At 37.7% G+C, this 26702-nt stretch overlaps 1 protein-coding gene across 4 annotated transcripts in view; it reads left to right on the forward strand.

Moving 5' to 3' along the window:
* The window catches only part of ZPBP (zona pellucida binding protein), a 153221-nt gene that overhangs the window by 27526 nt on the left and 98993 nt on the right, over positions 1-26702 (forward strand). For 3 of the 4 annotated variants that reach the window (XM_063609571.1, XM_055293175.2, XM_063609570.1), the window contains one exon: positions 8107-8259. In XM_063609571.1, the coding sequence (XP_063465641.1) occupies positions 8107-8259 (153 nt within the window). The remainder of the gene's footprint in view (positions 1-8106; positions 8260-26702) is intronic. The other variant, XM_055293176.2, reaches the window with a different exon arrangement.

Consider the following 26702-nt stretch of genomic DNA (forward strand, 5'->3'; position numbering starts at 1 on the left):
TTAAGAATTTTCTCATACTATGTATGTGGAGAAACAAAAATGGGAGACCAGTGGCCATGGGAGGCAAAAAAATTAATGCCACAAGGTAACTTCACTTCGCCTAACCCAGTCAGTGAACCAAAAGCCTCAGCCAGTGTTTGGTTGTTAAAAACCTCCATAATTGAAAAGTACTGTATTGCCTGATAGGAAAAGGCTTTCACAGAAGCAGTAGGAAAAACAACCTGCCTAAGGCAACAGTATTATAATAAGACTAAAAACAAAACTCTGCAGAGAAATGCCCAGAATGACTCCTACTTACCAGATCCAAACCCTTTCTCTTGATTCTCTACTCTAAGCCACTCTTGAGATCAACTAGAGGCTCCAAATGCTTCAAAGGCACCCTCTGGCCTGTATTAGATCTGTAGAACATGGGCATATTGGCAACTGCTGGCTAAATGGATGAGGGCATGTGTGTTAAAAACAATCAAGCCTTCCTCTTTCTAATTCCTCTAAAGCAAGAGGAACTCTTAAGATATCCAGTTTATGATAAAAATAAAAAAATAGGAGCATAATCACAAAAATAGACACAAATGTCACAGAGATGTGGACATAAGTGTTGCGGGAAGTCAGGGACCCCAAACGGAGGGACTGGCTGAAGCCATGGCAGAAGAATGTGGATTGTGAAGATTTTATGGACATTTATTAGTTCCCCAAATTAATACTTTTATAATTTCTTATGGCTGTCTTTACTGCAATCTCTAAACAAAAAATTGTAAAGATTTCACGGACACTTATCACTTCCCCAGCAATACCCTTGTGATTTCCTATGCCTATCTTTACTTTAATCTCTTAATCCTGTCAGCCGAGGAGGATGTATGTCACCTCAGGACCCTGTAATAATTGCATTAACTGCACAAATTGTACAGCATGTGTGTTTGAGCGATATGAAATGTGGGCACCTTGAAAAAAGAACAGGATAACAGCAATTGTTCAGGGAATAAGAGACATAACCTTAAACTCTGACCACCGGTGAGCCGGGCGGAACAGAGCCATATTTCTCTTCTTTCAAAATCAAATGTGAGAAATATCGCTGAATTCTTTTTCTCAGCATGGAACATCCCTGAGAAAGAGAATGTGAGCCTGCGGGTAGGTCTCTGAACTGGCCCCCCTGGGCGTAGCCGTCTCTTATGGTCGAGGCTGCAGAGATGAAATAAACTCCAGTCTCCCATAGTGCTACCAGGCTTATTAGGAAGAGGAAATTCCCACCTAATAAATTTTGGTCAGACCGGTTGATCTCAATACGCTGTCTCCTGAAAAGATGTTATCAATGACAATGATGCCCGAAACTTTGTTAGCAATTTTTATTTCGCCTCGGCCCTGTGGTCCTGTGATCTCTCCCTGCCTCCACTTGCCTTGTGATATTCTGTTCCCCTGTTAAGTACGTGATGTCTGTCATCCACACCTATTTGCACACTCCCTCCTCTTTTGAAAATCCCTAATAAAAACTTGCTGGTTTTTGTGGCTTGTGGGGCATCATGGATCCTACCAAAGTGTAATGTCTCCCCCAGATGCCTAGCTTTAAAATTTCTCTCTTTTGTACTCTGTCCCTTTATTTCTCAAGCCAGCGAACGCTTAGGAAAAATAGAAAAGAACCTACGTGATTATTGGGGCAGGTCCCCCGATACATAAGAGACTGGAAAGATAATGAATGGCTTCTGAAAAAAATCATTAAATATTATAGGCCAGCTACATGGGTGCAAGATGGGTCATGGGGGTACTGCACCCCAATCTGTATGTTCAACTGCATCATAAGGTTGCAGGCAGTCCTTGAAATTATAACCAATGAAACATCAAGGGCACTAGATTTGGCAATACAAGCAACACAAATAAAAAATGCTATATATCAAAATAGATTAGCTTTAGATTACCTCAGCCTCAGAAGGAAGAGTATGTGAAAAATTTAATTTAACCAACTGTTGCCTAGAAATTGATGATAATGGCCGAGCTATCGTGGAAATCACAGCTAGAATGTGCAAGTTGGCCCATGTTCCAGTTCAGACTTAGTCCAGGTGGTCCCCAGATTCCTTGTTTAAAAAAAAATGGTTCTCAAGCTTTAAAAGATTCAAAACCCTCACTGGTGGGTTCTTGCTTATTCTTGGCATCTGCCTCATCCTCCTTTGCCTTTTACCTCTGTTTATTAGGGTATTCAGTCAACTATAGAGGCAATAGTAACCCGACAAACTACTGCACAGTTGATGGCATTAACCAAATATCAGCCACTGCCAGTAGAAGAAAAAGCTCAGCTCCGCAAAGAGATGGCAAATAGTGGTGCTTTCTATGAACACCTTTGTGATAAAAAGCACCAAATGAGGGAATGGAACAGGAATTAAAAGAAATTAAAAAATGTGTAAGCAGAAACTCAGTTGTATGTAAGAAAACCCAATTCCCCCTGAGAAAAAGAAAGAACTGGAGTCCTTCAAAAATTAACTGCCTGTTTTTCTGTGGCTAGTGAGCCTTGTCTCTCCTCCCTTCTCAGGCATTGTGAAGACCCTGTTTCTCTAGCTGTGCAGCTGCAAGGTCACTAGACAGATAAACTCAAGTCGTAAAACATGTTATTTCTTGAAAAGTAAAAAATGATGTAATGCATGTCTCAATTAATTGAATAATTGTCTTTGTTTCTCTCTTCTGTAATATGCTTCCCCCTGCACAGATCTCCCCTGACCCCACAAAATGCTTAAAAGGTAACGACTCTTTGTTTGGGACTTTGAATGTTAATCCGACTGGGCTGGTGCACCTAAATAATAAATATCCTCCTGAACCGCATCAGTCTCTCTGATTCCTTATCAATCTGGCTACGATATGAAGTTAAAACCAGGCACTATGAGTGCTCATCTGATCTTTGTTATTAAGAGAAGATATTTTTCTGATGTACAGTTGTTAACTTGGTGTCCTTGCAGGAAGAATGATCGGTAGAGCCTTCTATTCAGCCATCTTGCTTTGCCCTTTCTCCAGGAGTCTTTAATTCATCTTGCATTGTTTTTTTATGTATGGTAGAAGGAAGGGCACCAGTTTCAATCTTATGCATGTGGCTAGGCAGTTATTCCAGCACCATTTATTGAATAGTGACTCATTTCTCCATTGCTTGTTTTGTCATTTTTGTTGAAGATCAGATGGTTGAGGTGTGTGGCTTTATTTGTGGGGTCTCTATTCTGTTCCATTAGTCTATGTGTCTGTTTTTATACCAGTACTATGCTCTTTTAGTTACTATAGCCCTGTAGTGTAGTTTGAAGTCAGGTAGTGTGTTACCTCTGGCTTTGCTCTTTTTACTTAGGATTACTTTGGCTGTTCCAGCTCTTTTTTGGTTCCATATGAGTTTTACAGTAGGTTTTTTCTAATCTATGAAAAATTTCATTGGTAATTTGATAGGAAAAGCATTGAATCTGTAAATTGTTTTGGGTAGTATGGTTATTTTAACAATATTGATACTTTCTACCCATGAGCATGGAATGTTTTTCCATTTGTTTGTGTCATCTGTGATTTCTTTAAGCAGTACTTTGTAATTCTCACAGTAGAGATCTTTCACCTCCCTTGTTAACTGTATTCCTAGGTACTTTATTCTTTTTGTGGCCATTGTGAATGGGATTGTGTTCTTGATTTGGCTCTCAATTTGAATATTATTGGTGAATAGAAATGCTACTGATTTTTATACATTGATTTTGTATCTTGGAACTTTGCTGAAGTTGTTTATCAGATCCAGAAGCCTTTGAACAGAAACAATGTTTTCTTGTTTGTTTGCTTTGTTTTTTGAGATGGAGTCTCACTCTTTCGCCCAGGCTGGAGTGCAGTGGTGTGATCTCTGCTCACTGCAACCTCTGCCTACTGCAATCTCTGCCTCTCAGGTTCAAGTGATTCTCATGCCTTAGCTTCCTGTCTTATCTGTGTGTTACTGTCTGCTCTTTCTGGCTGCTTGTAATTAGAAGAGAAGTGATTTCCTTGAAATGCATCAGGCTAGAAAGAGAGCTGGAACTTAAAGTGGCAGTGTTTGTTCAAGATGATGGTGCTCTTGCTCTGTCAATATGGAATAGCCAGGAGAAATCATTAAAATCATTAAAATCAACCCTTTATTAGCTGGGATTACAGGCATGCACCACTATGCCTTGCTAATTTTTGTATTTTTAGTAGAGATGAGGTTTCACTATGTTGGCTAGGCTAGCCTTGATCTCCTGGCCTCAGATGATCTGCCTGCCTCGACCTCCCAACATGGGGTTTTCTAGGTATAGAATCAAATAGTCTCTGAAGGCAGATAATTTGAAGTCCTCTTTTCCTATTTGGATGACTTTATTTCTTTCTCTTGCCTGATGCCCTGGTTTGAACTTCCAGAACTATGTTAATAGGAGTGGTGAGGGTGTGCATTCTTGTCTTGTTCTGGTTCTAAAGGGAAAATGCCTCTAGCTTTTGCCTGTTTAGTATGATGTTGGCTGTGGGTTTGTCACACATGGCTATTATTATGTTGGGGTTTTCTAGGTATAGAATGGGGTTTTCTAGGTATAGAATCAAATAGTCTGTGGGGTTTTCTAGGTATAGAATCAAATAGTCTGTGAAGGCAGATAATTTGAAGTCCTCTTTTCCTATTTAGATGACTTTTATTTCTTTCTCTTGCCTGATGCCCTGGTTTGAACTTCCAGAACTATGTTAATAGGAGTGGTGAGGGTGTGCATTCTTGTCTTGTTCTGGTTCTCAAGGGGAAATGCCTCTAGCTTTTGCCTGTTTAGTATGATGTTGGCTGTGGGTTTGTCACACATGGCTATTGTTATGTTAAGGTATGTTCCTTTGATGCCCAGTTTATTGAGGGTTTTTAACATAAAGGGAGGTTGAATTTCATTGCTTTTCTGCATCTATTGAGATGATCATGTGATTTCTGTTTTTAGTTTTGTTTCTGTGATGAATCAAATTTATTGATTTGCGTATGTTGAACCAACCTTGTTGCATCCCAGGGATAAACCCTACTTGATTGTGATGAATTAGCTTTTGGATGTGCTTCTGGATTTGCTATGCTAGTATTTTGTTGAGGATTTTTGCATCTATGTTCATCAGGGTTATTGTCCCAAAATTTCTTTTTTCATTTTGTGTTCACCAGATTTTCATAACAGAATGATACTGGCCTCATAGAATGAGCTAGGAAAGAGTCGATCCGCCTCAATTTTTTGGAATAGTTTAGCTAGGATTGGTACCAGCCCATCTTTATATGTCAGGTAGAATTTGGCTGTGAATCTCTCTGGTCCAGGGCTTTTTGTTGTTGGTAGGTTTTTGATTATAGTTTCAGTGTGAGAACTCACTACTGGTCTGTTCAGGGTTTCAATGTCTTCCTCAATCATGGGAGAGGGTGTATGTTTCTGGGAATGTATCCATTTCTCTAGGTTTTCTAGTTAATGGGCATGGAAGTATTTGTAATAGTCTCTGACGGTTTTTTGTATGTCTGGGATCAGTGGTAATGTCCCCTTTGTCATTTCTGATGGTGTTTATTTGGATCCTCTCTTTTTTTTGCTCTATTAGTCCAGCTAGCAGTCTACCAGTCTTATGTGTTCTTTCAGAAAATCCGCCTTTGGTTTTGTTGATCTTTTTTTTGAGATGGAGTCTCGCTCTGTCGCCCAGGCTGGAGTGCAGTGGCGCAATCTCGGCTCACTGTAAGCTCCGCCTCCCAGGTTCCTGCCATTCTCCTGCGTCAGCCTCTCCGAGTAGCTGGGACTACAGGCGCCCGCCACCACGCCCGGCTAATTTTTTTGTATTTTTAGTAGAGACGGGGTTTCACTGTAGTCTCGATCTCCTGACCTTGTGATCCACCCGCCCTGGCCTCCCAAAGTGCTAGGATTACAAGCGTGAGCCACCGTGCCCGGCCTTTGTTGATCTTTTGTATGTTTTTTTTGTGTCACCATTTTGTTCAGTTCAGCTCTGATTTTGACAAGCCTTGGGGGATTGTGTCCCTGGCCATGCTCCACTGCAGCAGGTCCCATGGCAAATGCTCTGGGTTCCATGCAGGGGAGTCTTGTCCCCACCAACTCTCCAAGAAGCTCTCCCTTGCCAGCCCAAATGTCCATGGGTTCTCCTGTAGCTAGGATTCCAGAGTTCCATAGTGAGAGTGGGCCGCTCCATGTCTATTTATCTTATCCCTTCCCCAGAAGCCATTCAGGGCAAGGAATAAGTCCTGATGCTTGGGTACCCTGTGCAGGGTCCCCAGCTTCTTGCTCCTTCAGTCCAGGATCTGCATCCTCCCTCCGACTACTCTCAATGCCTTCCTTCTGAAGATCTGCTCAGAGTGTGCTAGTCTTCTTGATGGTCTTATCTCTTGGTGGGAGATGCTCTTGCTGGCTGTGTCTGGTTGGCTATTTTGGCTCTAAGCCCTCCTATCTTTTTAGATCTACTTAAACATTTTTTAAATAAGAAGGTAGTCAGGGGGCATTTTATTATAGATTGTATACTACCACATTTTCTGGCTGTCATAATGTTTAGTGTTGTAGGCATTTGGGTATATATTTTGATACACTTATTAATTGCTTTCTGCAGTGTGGGAAACATTCATTTCAAGTGATTGCCAAGGAATATGTAATCTCATTGATGATGTAACATTCTATAATTTCTTTAAACTTCATGAGAACCCTTTATTATACCTCTACGAGGTGTTTCTGCTGAAATACATAGTGAACTCTTACAAACTGTTAACTTCATTTATAAAAGACTTGGCGTGTTAGGATAAATATGTAATATTTCATTAAAAGATAATCATGAAGAAATAGGCATTACAATAGAAATGTATTCTAAATTCATATGACATTTTTCAGCTTCATCCAGGATATAGAAATGGAAGTTCTCAAGGCATAATGCTCTATGTAAATTCCTTGAGGGTGGGTATATTCATCTGTTCATTTCTCTTTCAATACCTGAAGCAGGGCTTGCATGTACTAGACACTCAGTAAATTTTTATTGAACAAATAAATAATGAAAATTTCATCTCTATGAACACTCATCATTTGTCTTGGAGAAACATATCAACTTAAAATTTATAAGCAATAAATCATTTACCTAAAATAGAAAAAAGGTAGACAGTTATTTCCTGATGTAGTACTTTCAGTTCTAATGAGTGGAATATCAGACTAAGCAAATTTTAATACCTAAGAATTTTTCTAATTAAAAACTGTGGTTATGAACTTTCAGAATAACAGATTTATAGCTTTTTCAAGTACTTTAGCATTCATTGTATTTGTTATACAGAGAAATCCTGTGAGATAGGCTATGATATATTATGATTTTTCATTGTACAAATGAGGGACCTGGATCTCAGAAAGATGAATTGGTTACTCACAGTTACAGTTTGTGAGAGGGAAAGGCAGGTCTCAAATCCAAGTGTCAATGCCTCTAAAGGCAGATTTACTTTCCATTTCACAATATAGCTTTCTCCCTGCATGACACTTAAATAATGAAGTATGTTGGAATGAAAAGGGAGCTTACATCCCATTCTAGCCCCCAGCACTATGACTGTGTGATTATGTGATGTTGGGCAAGTCAGGTGATCTCATATCCAATATTGTTTTTCTTCTGCAAACCTCAAATATATAAGCTAAATTTTGCTTTTTATCATGTGTAGTGATAAGAAATCTCTTGTTAGTGATTATATTCTGATAGCCTTTGTTCTGGGTATGTTATTTATCTGTTTCAAATGCAGTTTGTAAGCTTACTGAGGGTATAATTTATCATTAAATATAAATATAATTATGTTAAAATATATGTATATATGTATGTGTATGTATTTGTATATATGTGTACTGCATTTCTGATAGTGCCCAGTTCAATGCAAGGAGCAGATTAGGAGCATATTCTGTATGTATCCTTGTTAGTCTCTTTCTACTTAGGCAACAATGCAATTGATGAACTCTGATTAGTGAACATCTGGCAGTAAGAAGGTTATCCTGGCATCCACTGTTAGCAGACACCAGATGCAATGTCCTAGCTATGCCCCCCACTCCTTTCATTGACTGCGTTGGTAAATTATGGTGGTTTTACCTTGCTGAGAAAATGTTTTGGTACTTGTCTCATGTAATTTAAGCAACTTATAACTGTATCTTATTCCTTTAGTAGAAAACCGCACTGCACAAATAACATCCACAGGAAGCCTTGTATTCCAAAATTTTGAGGAGAGTATGAGTGGAATTTATACATGTTTCCTCGAATATAAACCTACTGTGGAAGAAACTGTTAAACGTCTTCAACTAAAATATGCTATATATGGTAAGAAGTAAAGTTAGCTGTGTTTTAACCTTTCTTAATGATTTTAAACATTTAAATATGTTTAAGTAGCTTTGTCTTAAAGGGACTTTGTTATTTTTAGTCTCATTTAATTAAAAAAGAATTACTGCCTCCCTATATAAGTACTTTGTGAAGGGTTAGTGGTGAGGGCACAGAATGGTTAACAGATCGTAGTCTTTTTTTTCTTCAGGGGAATGTTGACATGTACACACAGATAAATTTTAGGGCCAGGGATGTATAAATGTTTTCAAATTATGATGATGATATTATGGCTTGTACTATATTAAATTCTAAGTATTTTAAATTTGAGTATCATGATTTCTGGTACACTGCCATCCCCCCAAAACAGGAGCGTGAAACACCACTGTAAATTCCTTTTCTGGTGGATTGACCTTTTGAGACTTACAATTGGCAGAGCTCAGTTGATATGTGTAAGAATTTCAGAAAGAGGAAGGTGGCTTGCCAGTCAAGACAGATTTATTTTAGAGAAAACAAACCTGAGAGGCGCCTTCTGGCCGAATTAGGTCAGAGGCACACACTCTTACAGACTAAGAGTTTTTAAGGATTCAGAGTGGGAGAGTTTATCAGAGGCTTGGACTGCTTCTGTGTCTCTTTGTTGTGCTTATCTGGGAGGGAGAGTTGCGTGTCTGTTCCCATACATTTTTTTGCAGCTGCAGGCATATCCCCCAAGTCTGCTTTTAGCTTCTCTATCTTAGTGCAACCGAAGGGAAAGGAATGTGCTTACTAAGGCCCACTTTTTTTTTTTTTTTTTTTGAGATGGAGTCTCACTCTGTCACCCAGGCTGGAGTGTGCAGTGGTGCGATCTCAGCTCACTGCAACCTCCACCTCCTGGGTTCAAGCGATTCTCCTGCCTCAGCTTCCCGACTAGCTGGGACTACAGGCACGTGCCACCACGCCCGGCTAATTTTTTGTATTTTTGGTAGAGATGGGGTTTCACCATGTTAGCCAGGATGGTCTCGATTTCCTGACCTCATGGTCTGCCCATCTTGGCCTCCCAAAGTGCTGGGATTACAGGCATGAGCCACCACACCTAGCCAAGGCCCTCGGTTTTACTGGGGCCCATTGTGTAAAGGTGAAGTTTGGCAGTTACCTGAGAGACTTTACCCCATCTCTTCCTGTGCCCCAGCTGTCTTATCTGTGTTTTACTGTCTGCTCTTTCTGGCTGCTTGTAATTAGAAGAGAGGTGATTTCCTTGAAATGCATGAGGCTAGAAAGGGAGCTGGAACTTAAAGTGGTGGTGTTTGTCCGAGATGACGCTGCTCCCGCTCTGTCAATATGGACTAGCCAGGAGAACAGCCTGAACTCAAGTTGCTTGTAGGTTCCATCTCACTGGTGGGACCCATGTGTGGCAGACAGAATAATGGATCCTAAACATGTCCGTATCTAGTCATATCCAGAACATGTAAGTGTGTTGCCCTACGTGGCAAAAGGGATTTAGCAGATGGATTAAATTAAGGCTCTTGAGATGAGGAGATTATCCTGAATTATCTAGGTGAGTCCAGTGTAATCACAGGGTTCCTTCTAAGAGGAAGGCAAGAGGGTCAAAGGCAGAAAAAGGAAATGCGCTGACAAAAGGAGAAGTTGCCGCGATTTTCTTTGAAGATCAAAGAAGAAGCCACATGCCAAATAATGCAGGCAGCCACTACAGCTGGAAATGGCAAAGAATTGGATTCCCCCTAAAGCTTTCAGAATGAATACAGCTTGATTTTTGCTTAGTAAGACTCATTTTGGATTTCTGATCTCCAGAGCCATAAGGTAATAAATTTGTGTTGTTTAGAACATTAGGTTTGTGGTTATTTGTTACAGTGTCAATAAGATAACTTGTACACCATTACTTTGACAGCAAGGGTGCCAAACAGCTGGCAGAATTATTAGTGGTTTCTTGATAATAATTTGGTTAATCAAAAAATACTTTCCCGTGTAGCCAAAGAGAAACATAATGTTTTGGTAAGAGAATTAACTTTGTTAGGTAAATAATTTGTTTAAATCTTTTAATCAGTTATGTTTCATTTTTGTTACATAGTAGTTATCGCCATTTTGTTACTTCATGTACCTAACTTATAATAAATGTACTTCAGAATCACTCGTAAGTACATATTCTCATATGCTAACAAATGTAAAAGTGCCTAAAATGAGTGCTGGTTTATAATAATGATAATGATAGCTAATATTTACTGAGCACTTATGATGTACCAGGCAGTGCTGTGTTTTCACATGTAATTATTACAACAACAGCAAAATCCATATTTATATAATGCTTGCTTAGTGTAAGCATTGTTCTGATTTATTTATATTATTTATATTAAATGTATTTCACAACAAACTGTGATGTAGGCACTGCTATTTTTGGTCTTGTAAATGTAAGGAAACTGAGAGTGGTTAAGTGACTTTCTCAAGATCATAGCTATTAAGTAGGGGAGGGGAGAACTCAGATTTCAATTTAGGAATTCTGGTCCTAGAGTTAGTATTCTTATGCTTTATGATATCCTACTATGTACACCACTGTTATATGAACGCCAGCAGGATGAAGACCAGATTAATAAACTGACTTTGGAGACCTACTCTTTTTATGCTTAAAACAAATGCAATTGATTCTATTTTATTATACATACCTCCATTAATCTTTCTAATAGCTACATGGTGTTTCAGATTTTATTTGAGTGTTCTTCAGTTAATTATTATTTAATTTGTTTCACATTTTCCCTATCTCAGATGGTACTGTATGAAATATTTAAATATCTGTCCATCCATCCGTCGTTGATCTGTGTATACACACACATACACCATACCCCCCACCATACTAACATTGCTGTATTTTGTAAGATAAGTTGTTAGTCTTTCAGAAAGATGAATTCTGTAAAGGAAAATCTGCAGGGAATCCATAGTGCTATTTTGATTGATTCTTTTGTATAGCAATTTGCAACCTTCCTATAATAGATGAGAAACCTAATGCTGTATTTTGAAGTGTTACCAATATAATAAATTAATGGTATTTTGTAGTTTTAATATGTGTTTTTTGGTCTTTGGTGGGTTATTCAAATCTTGTTATTTGTGTGAGCTCTGTGTGTGTGTATGTGTGTGTGTCTGAATAGCTACTGAGAGAGATATAGCTATGTAGATATTAATTTTATGTCAAATGCATTGTATTCTGTATTTTGTTTTTAGCTTATTAATCTCTTATATTCTAAGTAAAGCATAATTGCAAATTTAAAAATTTTATGTAAACTACAAGTGGTAATTTCTTTTTGACTCATGTTTTTTACTGTGTTGAGCAAGATATTCACCATTACCTGGATTGTAAGAAGTAAAATCAACTTATAATTTTATATATATATATATATAACCTTTAAAAATTTTAGAAAATTACAAAAATAAAATCAAGAATTGTTATCGGTTTTAAATATGGCAAGACACTAGATATAAAATGGTGACTCATTGCTTTAATATACACTTCTTAATTATTAGTAAGTTAGAACATCTTTTCATATTTTTATTATTCAGTAGATTGCCTTTTCAATTCTATTGTCATCTTCCTTTTGCATAGTTTCTTTTTCTTACTAATTTTTAGGTATTTTGCTGTTCTGGATACTAGTCTTTTTTTATGCATGCTTTAAATAATTTTTACCTTCTCTCACTTAAGATGTTTATACTAACAGAAGTTTCAATTTTTTTTTGTAATGAGAGCTATCAATTTTAATTCTGAGTTGTTTTGCTTTTGTTTTGTTTAGTTTTGTTTTCTAAGAGATTGTTTCCTATCTAGAAAATAAAAATTGCCCAGAACTTTGGGAGGCCGAGGTGGGTGGATTGAGGCCAGGAGTTTGAGACCAGCCTGGGCAACATGGAAAAACCCCATCTCTACTAAAAATAAAAAAAAATTAGCCAGGCATGGTGATGCACACCTGTAATCCCAGCTACTCAGGAGGCTGAGGCCAGAGAATCACTTGAACACGGGAGGCAGAAGCTGCAGTGAGCCAGATCATGCCACTGTATTCCAGCCTGGGTGGCAGAGTGAGACTCTGCCTTAGAGAGCAAAAAAGAAGAAAAGAAAAGAAAAATTGTTTCCTATATTTTCTAGGCCTATTTTTTTATACAGGAATAAATTAACATCTTTTATTTGTTAGACCAAGAGCAATGTTCAATATAAATTTTCTTAAGACACTTAAAACCTGTGAATTTCTGACCAGTTCACAAAACCACCAGATGATACTTCAGCATGAAGTAAAAAAGACTGTCAGCTCTAAAGATGTTACAGAGCAGAAATTTCCAAATGCGTTATACAAGCTTTCTAGGCAAATGAAAAATCTATCTTCTATAATATATTAACAAAAATTCACAAGATAAGATTATGTTTTGACATACTTAACAAGCATTCCTTCTTTGTCTCCAACAAACAAAGCTAAGGAAATAATGTAACCATTTCCACACAGAAAATTAAGGCTGCAAGTCATACACAAGAACAGAAGTGCTTGAGCATTAGAACTGTTCTGCTTCATTGTCATACTTGAATTGTTGGCTCTTAAACCATTTTCAGTTACGTACAAGGAAAGGTTATTATATGTTCAGCAATTACTAAGTTTTCAATAATTTAAGGTCCAGTACTTTAGAAAGGTAGACTGAGAATGGTCCTGAAAGGGCAAGTTAAACCTTAGGCCTGTTTTTTCAGGTTAAACTTTTTGTTTTGAGATAAATGTAGATTAATGTATGGTTGCAAGAAATAATACAGACAGATCACATGTATTCATTACCCAGCCTCCCCAAATTGTAATATCTTGTAAGCTATTGATTTTGTTACAGTCTACCCATCTTATTCATATTTTTCCAGGTTTATGTGTACTTTTGTTTGTGTGTGTGTAATTCTGCCATTTTTATCCCACAGATGGGCTCAGGTATCTACAACCGTAGACAAGATACAGAGCAGTCCCATCAAGAGAAGGATACCTTGTGTTGACCTTTTATAATTGAACCCACTTTCCCTTCTACCTCCATCCAGAATTCCTGGCAACCACCAATCTTCTCTAATTCTGTATTGTCATTTCAAAAGTATTATACAAATACAGTGCTATAGTACATAATCTTAGGGGATTGACTTTTTTTCATTTTTCCAAATTCCTTTATAAGTTCTGTGCATCTATCACACACTCTTTCTTATTGCTGAGTTTCATTCCATAGTATGCATATACCACAGTTTGTTTAATGACTTACCCATTGAAAGATATCTACGTTGCTTTGAGTTTTTGGCTGTTGCATGTAAACCTTCTACGGACATTTGTGGATTGTTTTTCTATAGACATAAGTATTTATTTCTGTGGGGTAAATACCTAAAATGCAGTTGGTTGATCATGTGATAGTTGCATATTTAGTTCTATAAGAAACTGCCAAACTGTTTTTCAGAATGGCTGTACCATTTTGTATTCCCACCAGCAATATAAGGATAGTCCAGTTACTCCATGTCTCCACCAGCAATTGGTGTTATAATTATCTTTTGTTTTAGCCATTCTGATAGGTGTGAAGTAATATTTCATGGTGGTTTTAATTCGCATTTCTATAATTTCTAATGATATATTAAATATATTTTAAGAGTTTATTTGCCATCTGTACATCCTCTTTGGTAAAATTTCTGTTCATATCTTTTGACCATTTTTTCATTGGATTGTTTGATATATTACCGTTGGATTTTTTGATATTTATTACACATATACAGATAGATAGATACTCTTTCTTTGTTGGATATATATTATTTGCAAGTATTTTCTACCAGTTTGTATTTTGTCTTTTCATCCTCTTGACAGGATGTTTGCAGAGCCTGTTTTAAAATTTGGTTTATCAGATTTGCTTTTGTGAATCATGCTTTTTGTATTAAGATGAAAAATTATTAGCCTAGTTCTGGATCCCAAAGATAGTCTGTTTTTCTCCCAAAAGTTTTGTAGGTTTCCTTTTTTTAAAAAAAAAATTATTTTTATTTTAAGTTATTGGGTAACATGCAGGTTGTGCAGGCTTGTTACATAAACATGTGCCATGGTGGTTTGCTATCCCTATCAGAGACATTCATGGCGTGTTGACACTGAAACAGAATCTGTGTATTTGTTATTTATTTTTGTTTTTTTTTAATTGAGTAGCCTAGGACTTTAGATACATGTTGAAAAAGTATGTTGAGAGTGGGCATCATTACCTTTCTCATAATATTAGGGGGAAATAATCTAGTCTTTCACCATTGAGTATATATAATGTTAGCTGTGGGTTTCTTGTAGGTGCCCATTATCAGATGGAAGAAATTCCTTTATTCTACATTTATATTTGAGGATTGTTTTTATTGTGAAAGGATGTTGGATTTTGTCAAATGTTTTTTCTTACATAAGTTAATATAAACGGGTTTTTTATTTTGTACTTCACTACTATGGTTTGTTACATGAATTGATTTTTTAAATATTAACCCCAACTTGCGTTCTTGGGATAAATCCCACTTGGTCATGGTGTATGATTTTTTTCAATATTTTGCTAGATTTGATTTGCCAGTATTTTATTGGGAATTTTTGCGTTTGTGTTCATAAGAGATACTGGTTTATAGTTTTCTTGTGATGTCTTTGGTTTAGGTATCAGGGTATTACTGGCTTCATAGAATACGCTGGGGTGTATTCCCTTCTGTTCCAATTTTGAAAGTGTTTGTGAAGAATTGTTGCTAATATATCTTAACTGTTTGGTAGAATTCATCAGTGAAGACATTTGGGCTTGGGTTGTTTTCCATAGGTAGTTTTTTGATTACTAATTCGACCTTTTTGTTACAAGTCTAATCAGATTGTCTATTTCTACTTGAGTCAGTTTCAGTAGTTTGTGTCTTCCTAAGAATTTGTTTTATCTAAATGTGTCCAATTTGTTGGCATAGAGTTGTTTGTAGTATCCCTTTATAATTCTTTTATTTCTTTAAGGTCAGTATTCTCTCCCCTTTTATTTCTGATTCTAGTAATTTGAGCCTTCTATCTCTTGTTTTTGTAAATCTAGCTAAAATTTGATCAATTCTGTTGATTTCTTAAAAAACTGGTTTTGGTTTCATTGATTTTCACAATTTTTTATTTATTATATCACTTATCTCTGCTGAAGTCTTTATTATTTTATTCCTTCTGCTTGCTTTATATTTAGTTTTTCTATTTTCTCTTTCTTTTTCATTGTCCTAAGAAAAAAGATTAGGCTACTTGAGAGCTTTCTTTTATAATATGCCATAGGCATGGCGTATTATTTCCCTCTAAGTGCTGTCTTACCTTCATGTCATAGGTTTTGGTATGTTTTGTCTTCATTTTCATCAAGATTTTTTCTAACTTATCTTTTGATTTTTTCTTTGATCTATTGATTCTTTAGGAGTCTGTTAATTTTCATTTCTGAGTTTTTCAAATTTCTTTTGTTACTGATTTTTAATTTTACTTTATCAGAGAAAATAGTTTGGATTAATTCAAAGGTTTATGGCTTAGCATGTGCTTTATCCTTGAGAACGTTCCATGTGTATTTGAGAAGAATGCATATTCTGCTGTTGTTAGCCGGTTTACTGTAGATGACTTTCAGATCTATTTGATTTTTAGTGTTGTTCAGGTCTTCTATTTCTTTGTTGATCTTCTTCCTAGTTTTTTTATTCATCATTGTAAGTGGGATATTGATGTCTCCAAATAATATTGAATTATCTAATTCCTCTTTAATATCTGTATATGTTTATAATTGTTCTTTCTTCCTGATATATTGACCTTTTTATCATAATAAAAGTTCCTTTTTTTCTTTAGTAACTTGTTGTTGTTTTAAAGTCTGTTTTTTTTTTTTCAGTGTTCCTTGTACCTGACTCTCTGTAGGAGAAGTGTAGTCTATATTTCTTGAGAAAGATGTCTACACTCAGTATGCCTAACTCCTCTTTTCACTCTCAGTTACCCTCCCATACTATTCTGGTAATTGCATCTGCAACTGCATGAAACTACTAAGGTTAAGGTTATCAATAGTCCCCTTGTTGTTAAATCCAGTGGAAACGTATTTCTCATTGTCCAGTGGTTCTGCATCCAGTGCTTCCTTGCACACTGCACCCACTGGGCCTCTGTTCCAAATCAGGTCTTCTAATGACCTATTGTGATATGGAGATATTGCCATACATTCAGAAAAGCTGTGGGGGACTTGGTTTAGTTCCTGGCTGGAAAGCAGGAACTTCGATCATTTTCTCATGAGGCACCCTGCTTGTTATGAGCCATAGCTTCAAGCAGCGATTGTAGCCATTTGGTTGTTTTTTTCTTTTGTCATTTGGGTTTTTTAGCTTCTATGAGCAGAGTGCTATACTCAGTCCCTAGTTTTATTCTGTGAGTCTAGTTTTAGTCTCCTAATCTACATAAAAATCATGTAAGGCTATTCTCCACAGAGGCCAAGTTCCCGCTGCCACTTCCCTGCTACTGTGTCCATAGACCAGCAACCCTATGGCATTTTCCCCACATTGTGTGTGTACTCTGTGTCTGGTCTGTAAAAATATCCATCTCCTTTTTGACCTGAGCCTTGACTTTTTGGTGTTGTCCTTTAATATATCATTAGCATTAGTGTATAATTTTATCAGAGGGTGTGGAAGCATGATATATTGTGAAGACATCTCCCACCATTTCTTTTATTTTATTATACTTTAAGTTCTGGGATACATGTGTAGAACATGTAGGTTTGTTACATAGATATACACATACCATGGTGGTTTGCTGCACCCATCAATCTGTCATCTACATTAGGTATTTCTCCTAATGCTATCCCTCCCCTAGCTCTGCCACCACCTGACGGGCCCTGGTGTGTGATGTTCCACTCCCTGTGTCTATGTGTTCTCATTGTTCAGCTCCCCTTTATGAGTGAGAAAATGCAGTATTTGGTTTTCTATTCCTGTGTTAGTTTGCTGAGAATGATGGTTTCCAGCTTCCTCCATGTCCCTGCAAAGGACATGAACTCATCCTTTTTTATGGCTGCATAGTATTCCATGGTGTGTCTGTGCCACATTTTCTTTATCTAGCCTATCATTGATGGTCATTTGGGTTGGTTCCAAGTCTTTGCTATTCTGAATAGTGCTGCAATAAACATACATATACATGTGTCTTTATAGTAGAATGATTTATAATCCTTTGGGCATATACCCAGTAATGGGATTGCTGGGTCAAATGGTATTTCTGGTTCTAGATCCTTGAGGAATCACCACACTGTCTTCCACAATGGTTGAACTAATTTACACTCCCACCAACAGTGTAAAAGTGTTCCTATTTCTCCATATCCTCTCCAGCATCTGTTGTTTCCTGACTTTTTAAGGATTGCCATTCTAACTTGTGTGAGATGGTATCTTAGTGGTTTTGATTTGCATTTCTCTAATGACCAGTGATGATGAGCTTTTTGTCATATGTTTGTTGTCCACGTAAATGTCTTCTTTTGAGAAGTGTCTGTTCATGTTCTTTGCCCACTTTTTGATGGTCATTTGTTTTTTTCTTTCTCTTTTTTTTATTATTATACTTTAGGTTTTAGGGTACATGTGCACAATGTGCAGGTTTGTTACATATGTATCCATGTGCCATGTTGGTTTGCTGCACCCATTCACTGGTCATTTAGCATTAGGTATATCTCCTAATGCTGTCCCTCCCCCCTCCCCCCACCCCACAACAGTCCCCAGAGTGTGATGTTCCCCTTCCTGTGTCCATGAGTTCTCGTTGTTCAATTCCCACCTATGAGTGAGAACATGCGGTGTTTGGTTTTTTGTCCTTGCGATAGTTTACTGAGAATGATGGTTTCCAGTTTCATCCATGTCCCTACAAAGGACACGAACTCATCATTTTTTATGGCTGCATAGTATTCCATGGTGTATACGTGCCACATTTTCTTAATCCAGTCTATCGTCGTTGGACATTTGGGTTGGTTCCAAGTCTTTGCTATTGTGAATAGTGCCGCAATAAACATATGTGTGCATGTGTCTTTATAGCAGCATGATTTATAGTCCTTTGGGTATATACCCAGTAATGGGATGGCTGGGTCAAATGGTATTTCTAGTTCTAGATCCCGGAGGCATCGCCACACTGACTTCCACAATGGTTGAACTAGTTTACACTCCCACCAACAGTGTAAAAGTGTTCCTGTTTCTCCACATCCTCTCCAGCACCTGTTGTTTCCTGACTTTTTAATGATGGTCATTCTAACTGGTGTGAGATGGTATCTCATTGTGGTTTTGATTTGCATTTCTCTGATGGGCAGTGATGATGAGTATTTTTTCATGTGTTTTTTGGCTGCATAAATGTCTTCTTTTGAGAAGTGTCTGTTCATGTCCTTTGCCCACTTTTTGATGGGGTTGTTTGTTTTTTTTCTTGTAAATTTGTTTGAGTTCATTGTAGATTCCGGATATTAGCCCTTTCTCAGATGAGTAGGTTGCGAAAATTTTCTCCCATTTTGTAGGTTGCCTGTTCACTCTGATGGTAGTTTCTTTTGCTGTGCAGAAGCTCTTTAGTTTAATTAGATCCCATTTGTCAATTTTGGCTTTTGTTGCCATTGCTTTTGGTGTTTTAGACATGAAGTCCTTGCCCGTGCCTACGTCCTGAATGGTATCGCCTAGGTTTTCTTCTAGGGTTTTTATGGTTTTAGGTCTAACATGTAAGTCTTTAATCCATCTTGAATTAATTTTTGTATAAGGTGTAAGGAAGGGATCCAGTTTCAGCTTTCTCCATATGGCTAGCCAGTTTTCCCAGCACCATTTATGAAATAGGGAATCCTTTCCCCATTTCTTGTTTTTGTCAGGTTTGTTAAAGATCAGATAGCTGTAGATATGCAGCATTACTTCTGAGGGCCCTGTTCTGTTCCATTGATCTATGTCTCTGTTGTGGTACCAGTACCATGCTGTTTTGGTTACTGTAGCCTTGTAGTATAGTTTGAAGTCTGGTAGCGTGATGCCTCCAGCTTTGTTCTTTTGGCTTAGGATTGACTTGGTGATGCAGGCTCTTTTTTGGTTCCATATGAACTTTAAAGTAGTTTTTTCCAATTCTGTGAAGAAAGTCATTGGTAGCTTGATGGGGATGGCATTGAATCTATAAATTACCTTGGGCAATATGGCCATTTTCATGATATTGATTCTTCCAACCCGAGCTACAGGAGGAAATTCAACACAATGGCAAAGAAGTTAAAAACTTTGAAAAAAAATTAGATGAATGGATAACTAGAATAACCAATGCAGAGAAGGGCTTAAAGGAGCTGATGGAGCTGAAATTCAAGCTTCAAGAACTACACGAAGATTGCAGAAGCCTCAGTAGCCAATGCAATCAACTGGAAGAAAGGGTATCAGTGATGGAAGATGAAATGAATGAAATGAAGCAAGAAGGGAAGTTTAGAGAAAAAAGAATAAAAAGAAATGAACAAAGCCTCCAAGAAATATGGGACTATGTGAAAAGACCAAACCTACATCTGATTGGTGTACCTGAAAGTGACGGGAGAATGGAACCAAGTTGGAAAACACTCTGCAAGATATTATCCAGGAGAACTTCCCCAATCTAGCAAGGCAGGCCAACATTCAGATTCAGGAAATAGAGAGAACGCCACAAAGATACTCCTCGAGAAGAGCAACTCCAAGACACATAATTGTCAGATTCACCAAAGTTGAAATGAAGGAAAAAATGTTAAGGGTGGCCAGAGAGAAAGGTCGGGTTACCCACAAAGGGAAGCACATCAGACTAACAGCTGATCTCTCGGCAGAAACTCTACAAGCCAGAAGAGAGTGGGGGCCGATATTCAACATTCTTAAAGGAAAGAATTTTCAACCCAGAATTTCATATCCAGCCAAACTAAGCTTCATAAGTGAAGGAGAAATAAAATACTTTACAGACAAGCAAATGCTGAGTGATTTTGTCACTACCAGGCCACCCCTAAAAGAGTTCCTGAAGGAAGCACTAAACATGGAAAGGAACAACCGGTACCAGCCACTGCAAAAACATGCCAAATTGTAAAGACCATCAAGGCTAGGAAGAAACTGCATCAACTAACGAGCAAAATAACCAACTAACATAATGACAGGATCAAATTCACACATAACAATATTAACTTTAAATGTAAATGGGCTAAATGCTCCAATTAAAAGACACAGACTGGCAAAATGGATACGGAGTCAAGACCCATCAGTGTGCTGTATTCAGGAAACCCATCTCATGTGCAGAGACACACATAGACTCAAAATAAAGGGATGGAGGAAGATCTATCAAGCAAATGGAAAACAAAAAAAGGCAGGGGTTGCAATCCTAGTCTCTGATAAAATAGACTTTAAACCAACAAAGATCAAAAGAGACAAAGAAGGGCATTACATAATGGTAAGGGGATCAATTCAACAAGAAGAGCTAACTATCCTAAATATATATGCACCCAACACAGGAGCACCCAGATTCATAAAGCAAGTCCTGAGTGACCCACAAAGGGACTTAAACTCCCACGCAATGATAATGGGAGATTTTAACACCCCACTGTCAACAGTAGACAGATCAACGAGACAGAAAGTTAACAAGGATATCCAGGAATTGAACTCAGCTCTGCACAAAGTGGACCTAATAGACATGTACAGAACTCTCCACCCCAAATCAACAGAATATACATTTTTTTCAGCACCACACCATACCTATTCCAAAATTGACCACATAGTTAGAAGTAAAGCTCTCCTCAGCAAATGTAAAAGAACAGAAATTATAATAAACTGTCTCTCAGACCACAGTGCAATCAAACTAGAACTCAGGATTAAGAAACTCACTCAAAACCACTCAACTACATGGAAACTGAACAACCTGCTCCTGAATGACTACTGGGTACATAATGAAATGAAGGCAGAAATAAAGATGTTCTTTGAAACCAACGAGAACAAAGACACAACATACCAGAATCTCTGGGACACATTCAAAGCAGTGTGTAGAGGGAAATTTATAGCACTAAATGCCCACAAGAGAAAGCAGGAAAGATCCAAAATTGACACCCTAACATCACAATTAAAAGAACTAGAAAAGCAAGAGCAAACACATTCAAAAGCTAGCAGAAGGCTAGAAATAACTAAAATCAGAGCAGAACTGAAGGAAATAGAGACACGAAAAACCCTTCAAACAATTAATGAATCCAGGAGCTGGTTTTTTGAAAAGATCAACAAAATTGATAGACCGCCAGCAAGACTAATAAAGAAGAAAAGAGAGAAGAATCAAATAGATGCAATAAAAAATGAAAAAGGGAATATCACCACCGATCCCACAGAAATACAATCCACCATCAGAGAATACTGCAAACACCTATACGCAAATAAACTAGAAAATCTAGAAGAAACGGATAAATTCCTCGACAAATACACCCTCCCAAGACTAAACCAGGAAGAAGTTGAATCTCTGAATAGACCAATAACAGGCTCTGAAATTGTGGCAATAATCAATAGCTTACCAACCAAAAAGAGTCCAGGATCTGATGGATTCACAGCCGAATTCTACCAGAGGTACAGGGAGGAACTGGTACCGTTCCTTCTGAAACTATTCCAATCGATAGAAAAAGAGAGAATCCTCCCTAACACATTTTATGAGGCCAGCATCATCCTGATACCAAAGCCTGGCAGAGACACAACCAAAAAAGAGAATTTCAGACCAATATCCTTGATGAACATTGATGCAAAAATCCTCAGTAAAATACTGGCAAACCGAATCCAGCAGCACATCAAAAAGCTTATACACCATGATCAAGTGAGCTTCATCCCTGGGATGCAAGGCTGGTTCAACATACGCAAATCAATAAATGTAATCCAGCATATAAACAGAACCAAAGACAAAAACCACATGATTATCTCAATAGATGCAGAAAAGGCCTTTGACAAAATTCAACAACTCTTCATGCTAAAAACTCTCTCATGCTAAATTAGGTATTGATGGGACGCATCTCAAAATAATAAGAGCTTTCTATGACAAACCCACAGCTAATATCATACTGAATGGGCAAAAACTGGAAGCATTCCCTTTGAAAACTGGCACAAGACAGGGATGCCCTCTCTCACCACTCCTATTCAACATAGTGCTGGAAGTTCTGGCCAGGGCAATCAGGCAGGAGAAGGAAATAAAGGGTATTCAATTAGGAAAAGAGGAAGTCAAATTGTCCCTGTTTGCGGATGACATCATTGTATATCTCGAAAACCCCATTGTCTCAGCCCAAAATCTCCTTAAGCTGATTAGCAACTTCAGCAAAGTCTCGGGATAGAAAAGTAATGTACAAAAATCACAAGCATTCTTGTACACCAATCACAGACAAACAGAGAGCCAAATCATGAGTGAACTCCCATTCACAATTGCTTCAAAGAGAATAAAATACCTAGGAATCCAACTTACAAGGGATGTGAAGGACCTCTTCAAGGAGAACTACAAACCACTGCTCAATGAAATAAAAGAGGATACAAACAAATGGAAGAACATTGTTTTTTTCTTGTAAATTTGTTTAAGTTCCTTGTAGATTCTGGATATTAGCCCTTTGTCAGATGGATAGATAGCAAAAATTTTCTCCCATTCTGTAGGTTGCCTGTTCACTCTGATGATAGTTTATTTTGCTGTGCAGAAGCTCTTTAAATTAAATCCCATTTGTCAATTTTGGCTTTTGTTGACATTGCTGTAGTCATGAAGTCTTTGGCCATGACTATGTCCCGAATGGCATTGCCTAGATTTTCTTCTAGGATTTTTATGGTTTTAGGTCTTATGTTTAAGTCTTTAATCCATCTTGAGTTAATTTTTATGTAAGGTGTAAGGAAGAGGTCCAGTTTCAGTTTTCTGCGTATGGCTAGCCAGTTTTCCCAACACCATTTATTAAATAAGGAATCCTTTTCTCATTGCTTGTTTTTGTCAGTTTTGTCAAAGATCAGATGGTTGTAGATGTGTAGCTTTATTTCTGAGGCCTCTATTCTGTTCCATTGGTCTACATATCTGTTTTTGTACCGGTATCATGCTGTTTTGGTTACTGTAGACTTGTAGTATAGTTCGAAGTCAGGTAGCATGATGCCTCCAGCTTTGTTCTTTTTGTTTAGGATTGTCTTGGCTACACGGGCTCCTTTTTGGTTCCATATGAAATTTAAAGTAGCTTTTTCTAATTCTGTGAAGAAAGTCAATGGTAGCTTGATGGGGATAGCATTGAATCTATAAATGACTTTCTGCAGTATGGCCATTGTCAATATATTGATTCTTCCTGTCCATGAACATGGGATGTTTTTCCATTTGTTTGTGTCCTCTCTTATTTCCTTGAGCAGTGGTTTGTAGTTCTCCTTGAGGAGGTCCTTTACATCCTGTGTAAGTTGTATTCCCAGGTATTTTATTCTCTTTGTAGCAATTGTAAATGGGATTTTACTCATGATTTGGATGTTTGTCTATTACTGGTATATAGGAATGCTTGTGATTTTTGCACATTGATTTTGTATCCTCAGACTGCTGAAGTTGCTTATCAGCTTAAGGAGATTTGGGGCTGAGATGATGGGGTTTTCGAAATATAAAATCATGTCATCTGCAAACAGAGACAATTTGACTTCCTCTCTTCTTATTTGAATACCCTTTATGTTTTTCTCTTGCCTGATTGCCCTGGCCAGAACTTCCAATACTATGTTGAATAGGAGTGGTGAGAGAGGGCATCCTTGTCTTGTGCCAGTTTTCAAAGGGAATGCTTCCAGCTTTTGCCTGTTTATTATGATATTGGCTGTGGGTTTGTCATAAATAGCTCTTATTATTTTGAGATACATTCCATCAATGCCTAGTTTATTGAGAGTTTTTAGCATAAAGGGGTGTTGAATTTTATCAAAGACCTTTTCTGCATATATTGAGATAATCATGTGGTTTTTGTCATTGATTCTGTTTATGTGATGGATTGCGTTTATTGGTTTGAGTACGTTGAATGAGCCTTGCATCCCGGAGTTGAAGCTGACTTGATCGTGGTGGATAAGCTTTTTGATGTGCTGCTGGACAGTATTTTATTGAGGATTTTCACATCGATGTTCATCAGGGATATTGGCCTGAAATGTTCTTTTTTTGTCTCTGCCAGGTTTTGGTATCAGGAGTATGCCAGCCTCATAAAATGAGTTAGGGAGGAGTCCCTATTTTTCTATTGTTTGGAATAGTTTCAGAAGGAATGGTACCAGCTCCTCTTTCTACCTCTGGTAGAATTCATCTGTGAATCTGTCTGGTCCTGGGCTTCTTTTGGTTGGTAGACTATTACTGCCTCAATTTCAGAACTTGTTATTTTTCTATTCAGGGATTTGATTTCTTCCTGGTTTAGTCTTGGGAGAGTGTATGTGTCCAGGAATTTATCCATTTCTTCTAGATTTTGTAGTCTATTTGCCTAGAGGTGTTTATAGTATTTTCTGATGGTAGTTTGTATTTCTGTGGGATCAATGTTGTTATCCCCTTTATAATTTTATTGTGTGCATTTGATTCTTCTCTCTTTTCTTCTTTATTAGTCTGGCTAGCAGTCTGTCTATTTTGTTAATCTTTTCAAAAAACCACCTCCTGGATTCACTGATTTTTTTGAAGAGTTTTTCATGTTTGTATCTCCTTTAGTTCTGCTCTGATCTTAGTTTTATTTCTTGTCTTCTGCTGGCTTTTGAATTTGTTTGCTCTTGTTTCTCTAGTTCTTTTAATTTTGATGTTAGGGTGTCAATTTTAGATCTTTCCCGCTTTCTCCTGTGGACACTTAGTGCTGTAAATTTCCCTCTAAACACTGCTTTAGCTGTGTCCCAGAGATTCTGGTATGTTATGTCTTTGTTCTCATTGGTTCCAAAGAACTTATTTATTTCTGCCTTAATTTTGTCATTTACCCAGTAGTCATTCAGGAGCAGATTGTTCAGTTTCCACATAGTTGTGCAGGTTTGAGTGAGTTTCTTAATCCTGAGTTCTAATTTTATTGCACTGTGGTCTGAGAGACTATTTGTTACGATTTCTGTTCTTTTGCATTTGCTGAGGAGCATTTTACTTCCAATTATATGGTCAATTTTAGAATAAGTCCAATGTGGTGCTGAGAAGGATGTATATTCTATTGATGTGGGGTGGAGAGTTCTGTAGATGTCTATTAGGTTCATTTGGTCCAGAGCTGAGTTCAAGTCCTGAATATTCTTGCTAATTTTCTGTCTCATTGATCTGTCTAATATTGACAGTGGGGTCTTAAAGTCTCCTACTATTATTGTGTGGGAGTCTATAGGTCTCTAAAAACTTGCTTTATGAATTTGAGTGCTCCTGTATTGGGTGCATATATATTTAGGATAGTTAGCTCTTCTTGTTGCATTGATCCCCTTACTATTATGTAATGCCCTTTGTCTTTTTTGATATTTTTTGGTCGAAAGTCTGTTTTATCATAGACTAGGATTGTAACCCCTGCTATTTTTTACTTTCCATTTGCTTGGCAAACATTCCCCCATCCTTTTATTTTGAGCCTATGTGTGTCTTTGCATGTGAGATGGATCTCCTGAATACAGCACACCAGTGGGTGTTGAGACCAGCTAGGTCATGGAGACCCTAACCCAGTGGTGCTAGAGGAATTAAAGACACACACATAGAAATATAGAGTGTGGAGTGGGAAATCAGGGGGCTGACAGCCTTCAGATAGATCTGAGAGCCCTGAACAGAGTTTTACCCACAAATTTATTGACAGCAAGCCAGTGATAAACATTGTTTCTATAGATTATAGATTAACTAAAAGTATTCCTTAAAGGGAAACAAAGGGATGGGACGAAACAAGGGATGGGCTCTAGCTAGTTATCTGCAGAAGGAGCATGTCCTTAAGGCACAGATCGCTTATGCTGTTGTTTGTGGTTTAGGAATGCCTTTAAGCGGTTTTCCGCCCTGGGTGGGCCAGGTGTTCCTTGCCCTCATTCCCGTAAACCCACAACCTTCCATCATGGGTGTCATGGCCATCATGAGCATGTCACAGTGCTGCAGAGATTTTGTTTATGCCCAGTTTTGGGGCCAGTTTATGACCAGATTTGGGGGTTTGTTCCCAACAGATGGGTCTTGACTCTCCAATTTGCCGTTCTGTGTCTTTTACTTGGGGCATTTAGCCTATTTACATTTAAGATTAATATTGTTATGTGTGGATTTTATCCTGTCATTATGATGCTAGCTGGTTATTTTGCCTGTTCGTTGATGCAGTTTCTTCATAGTGTTGATGTTCTTTACAATTTAGTATGTTTTTGCAGTGGCTGGTACCGGTTTTTCCTTTCCATATTTAGTGCTTCCTTCAGGAGCTCTTGTAAGGCAGGCCTGGTGGTGACACAGTCTCTCAGCATTTGCTTGTCTGTAATGGATTTTATTTCTCCTTCACTTATGAAGCTTAGTTTGCCTGGATATGAAATTTTGGGTTGAATAATCTTTTCTTTAAGAGTGTTGAATATTGGCCCTCACTCTCTTCTGGCTTGTAGGATT

The sequence above is a fragment of the Symphalangus syndactylus genome, chromosome 9 (assembly GCF_028878055.3).
Source record: "Symphalangus syndactylus isolate Jambi chromosome 9, NHGRI_mSymSyn1-v2.1_pri, whole genome shotgun sequence".
In the NCBI taxonomy this organism is placed as follows: domain Eukaryota; kingdom Metazoa; phylum Chordata; class Mammalia; order Primates; family Hylobatidae; genus Symphalangus; species Symphalangus syndactylus.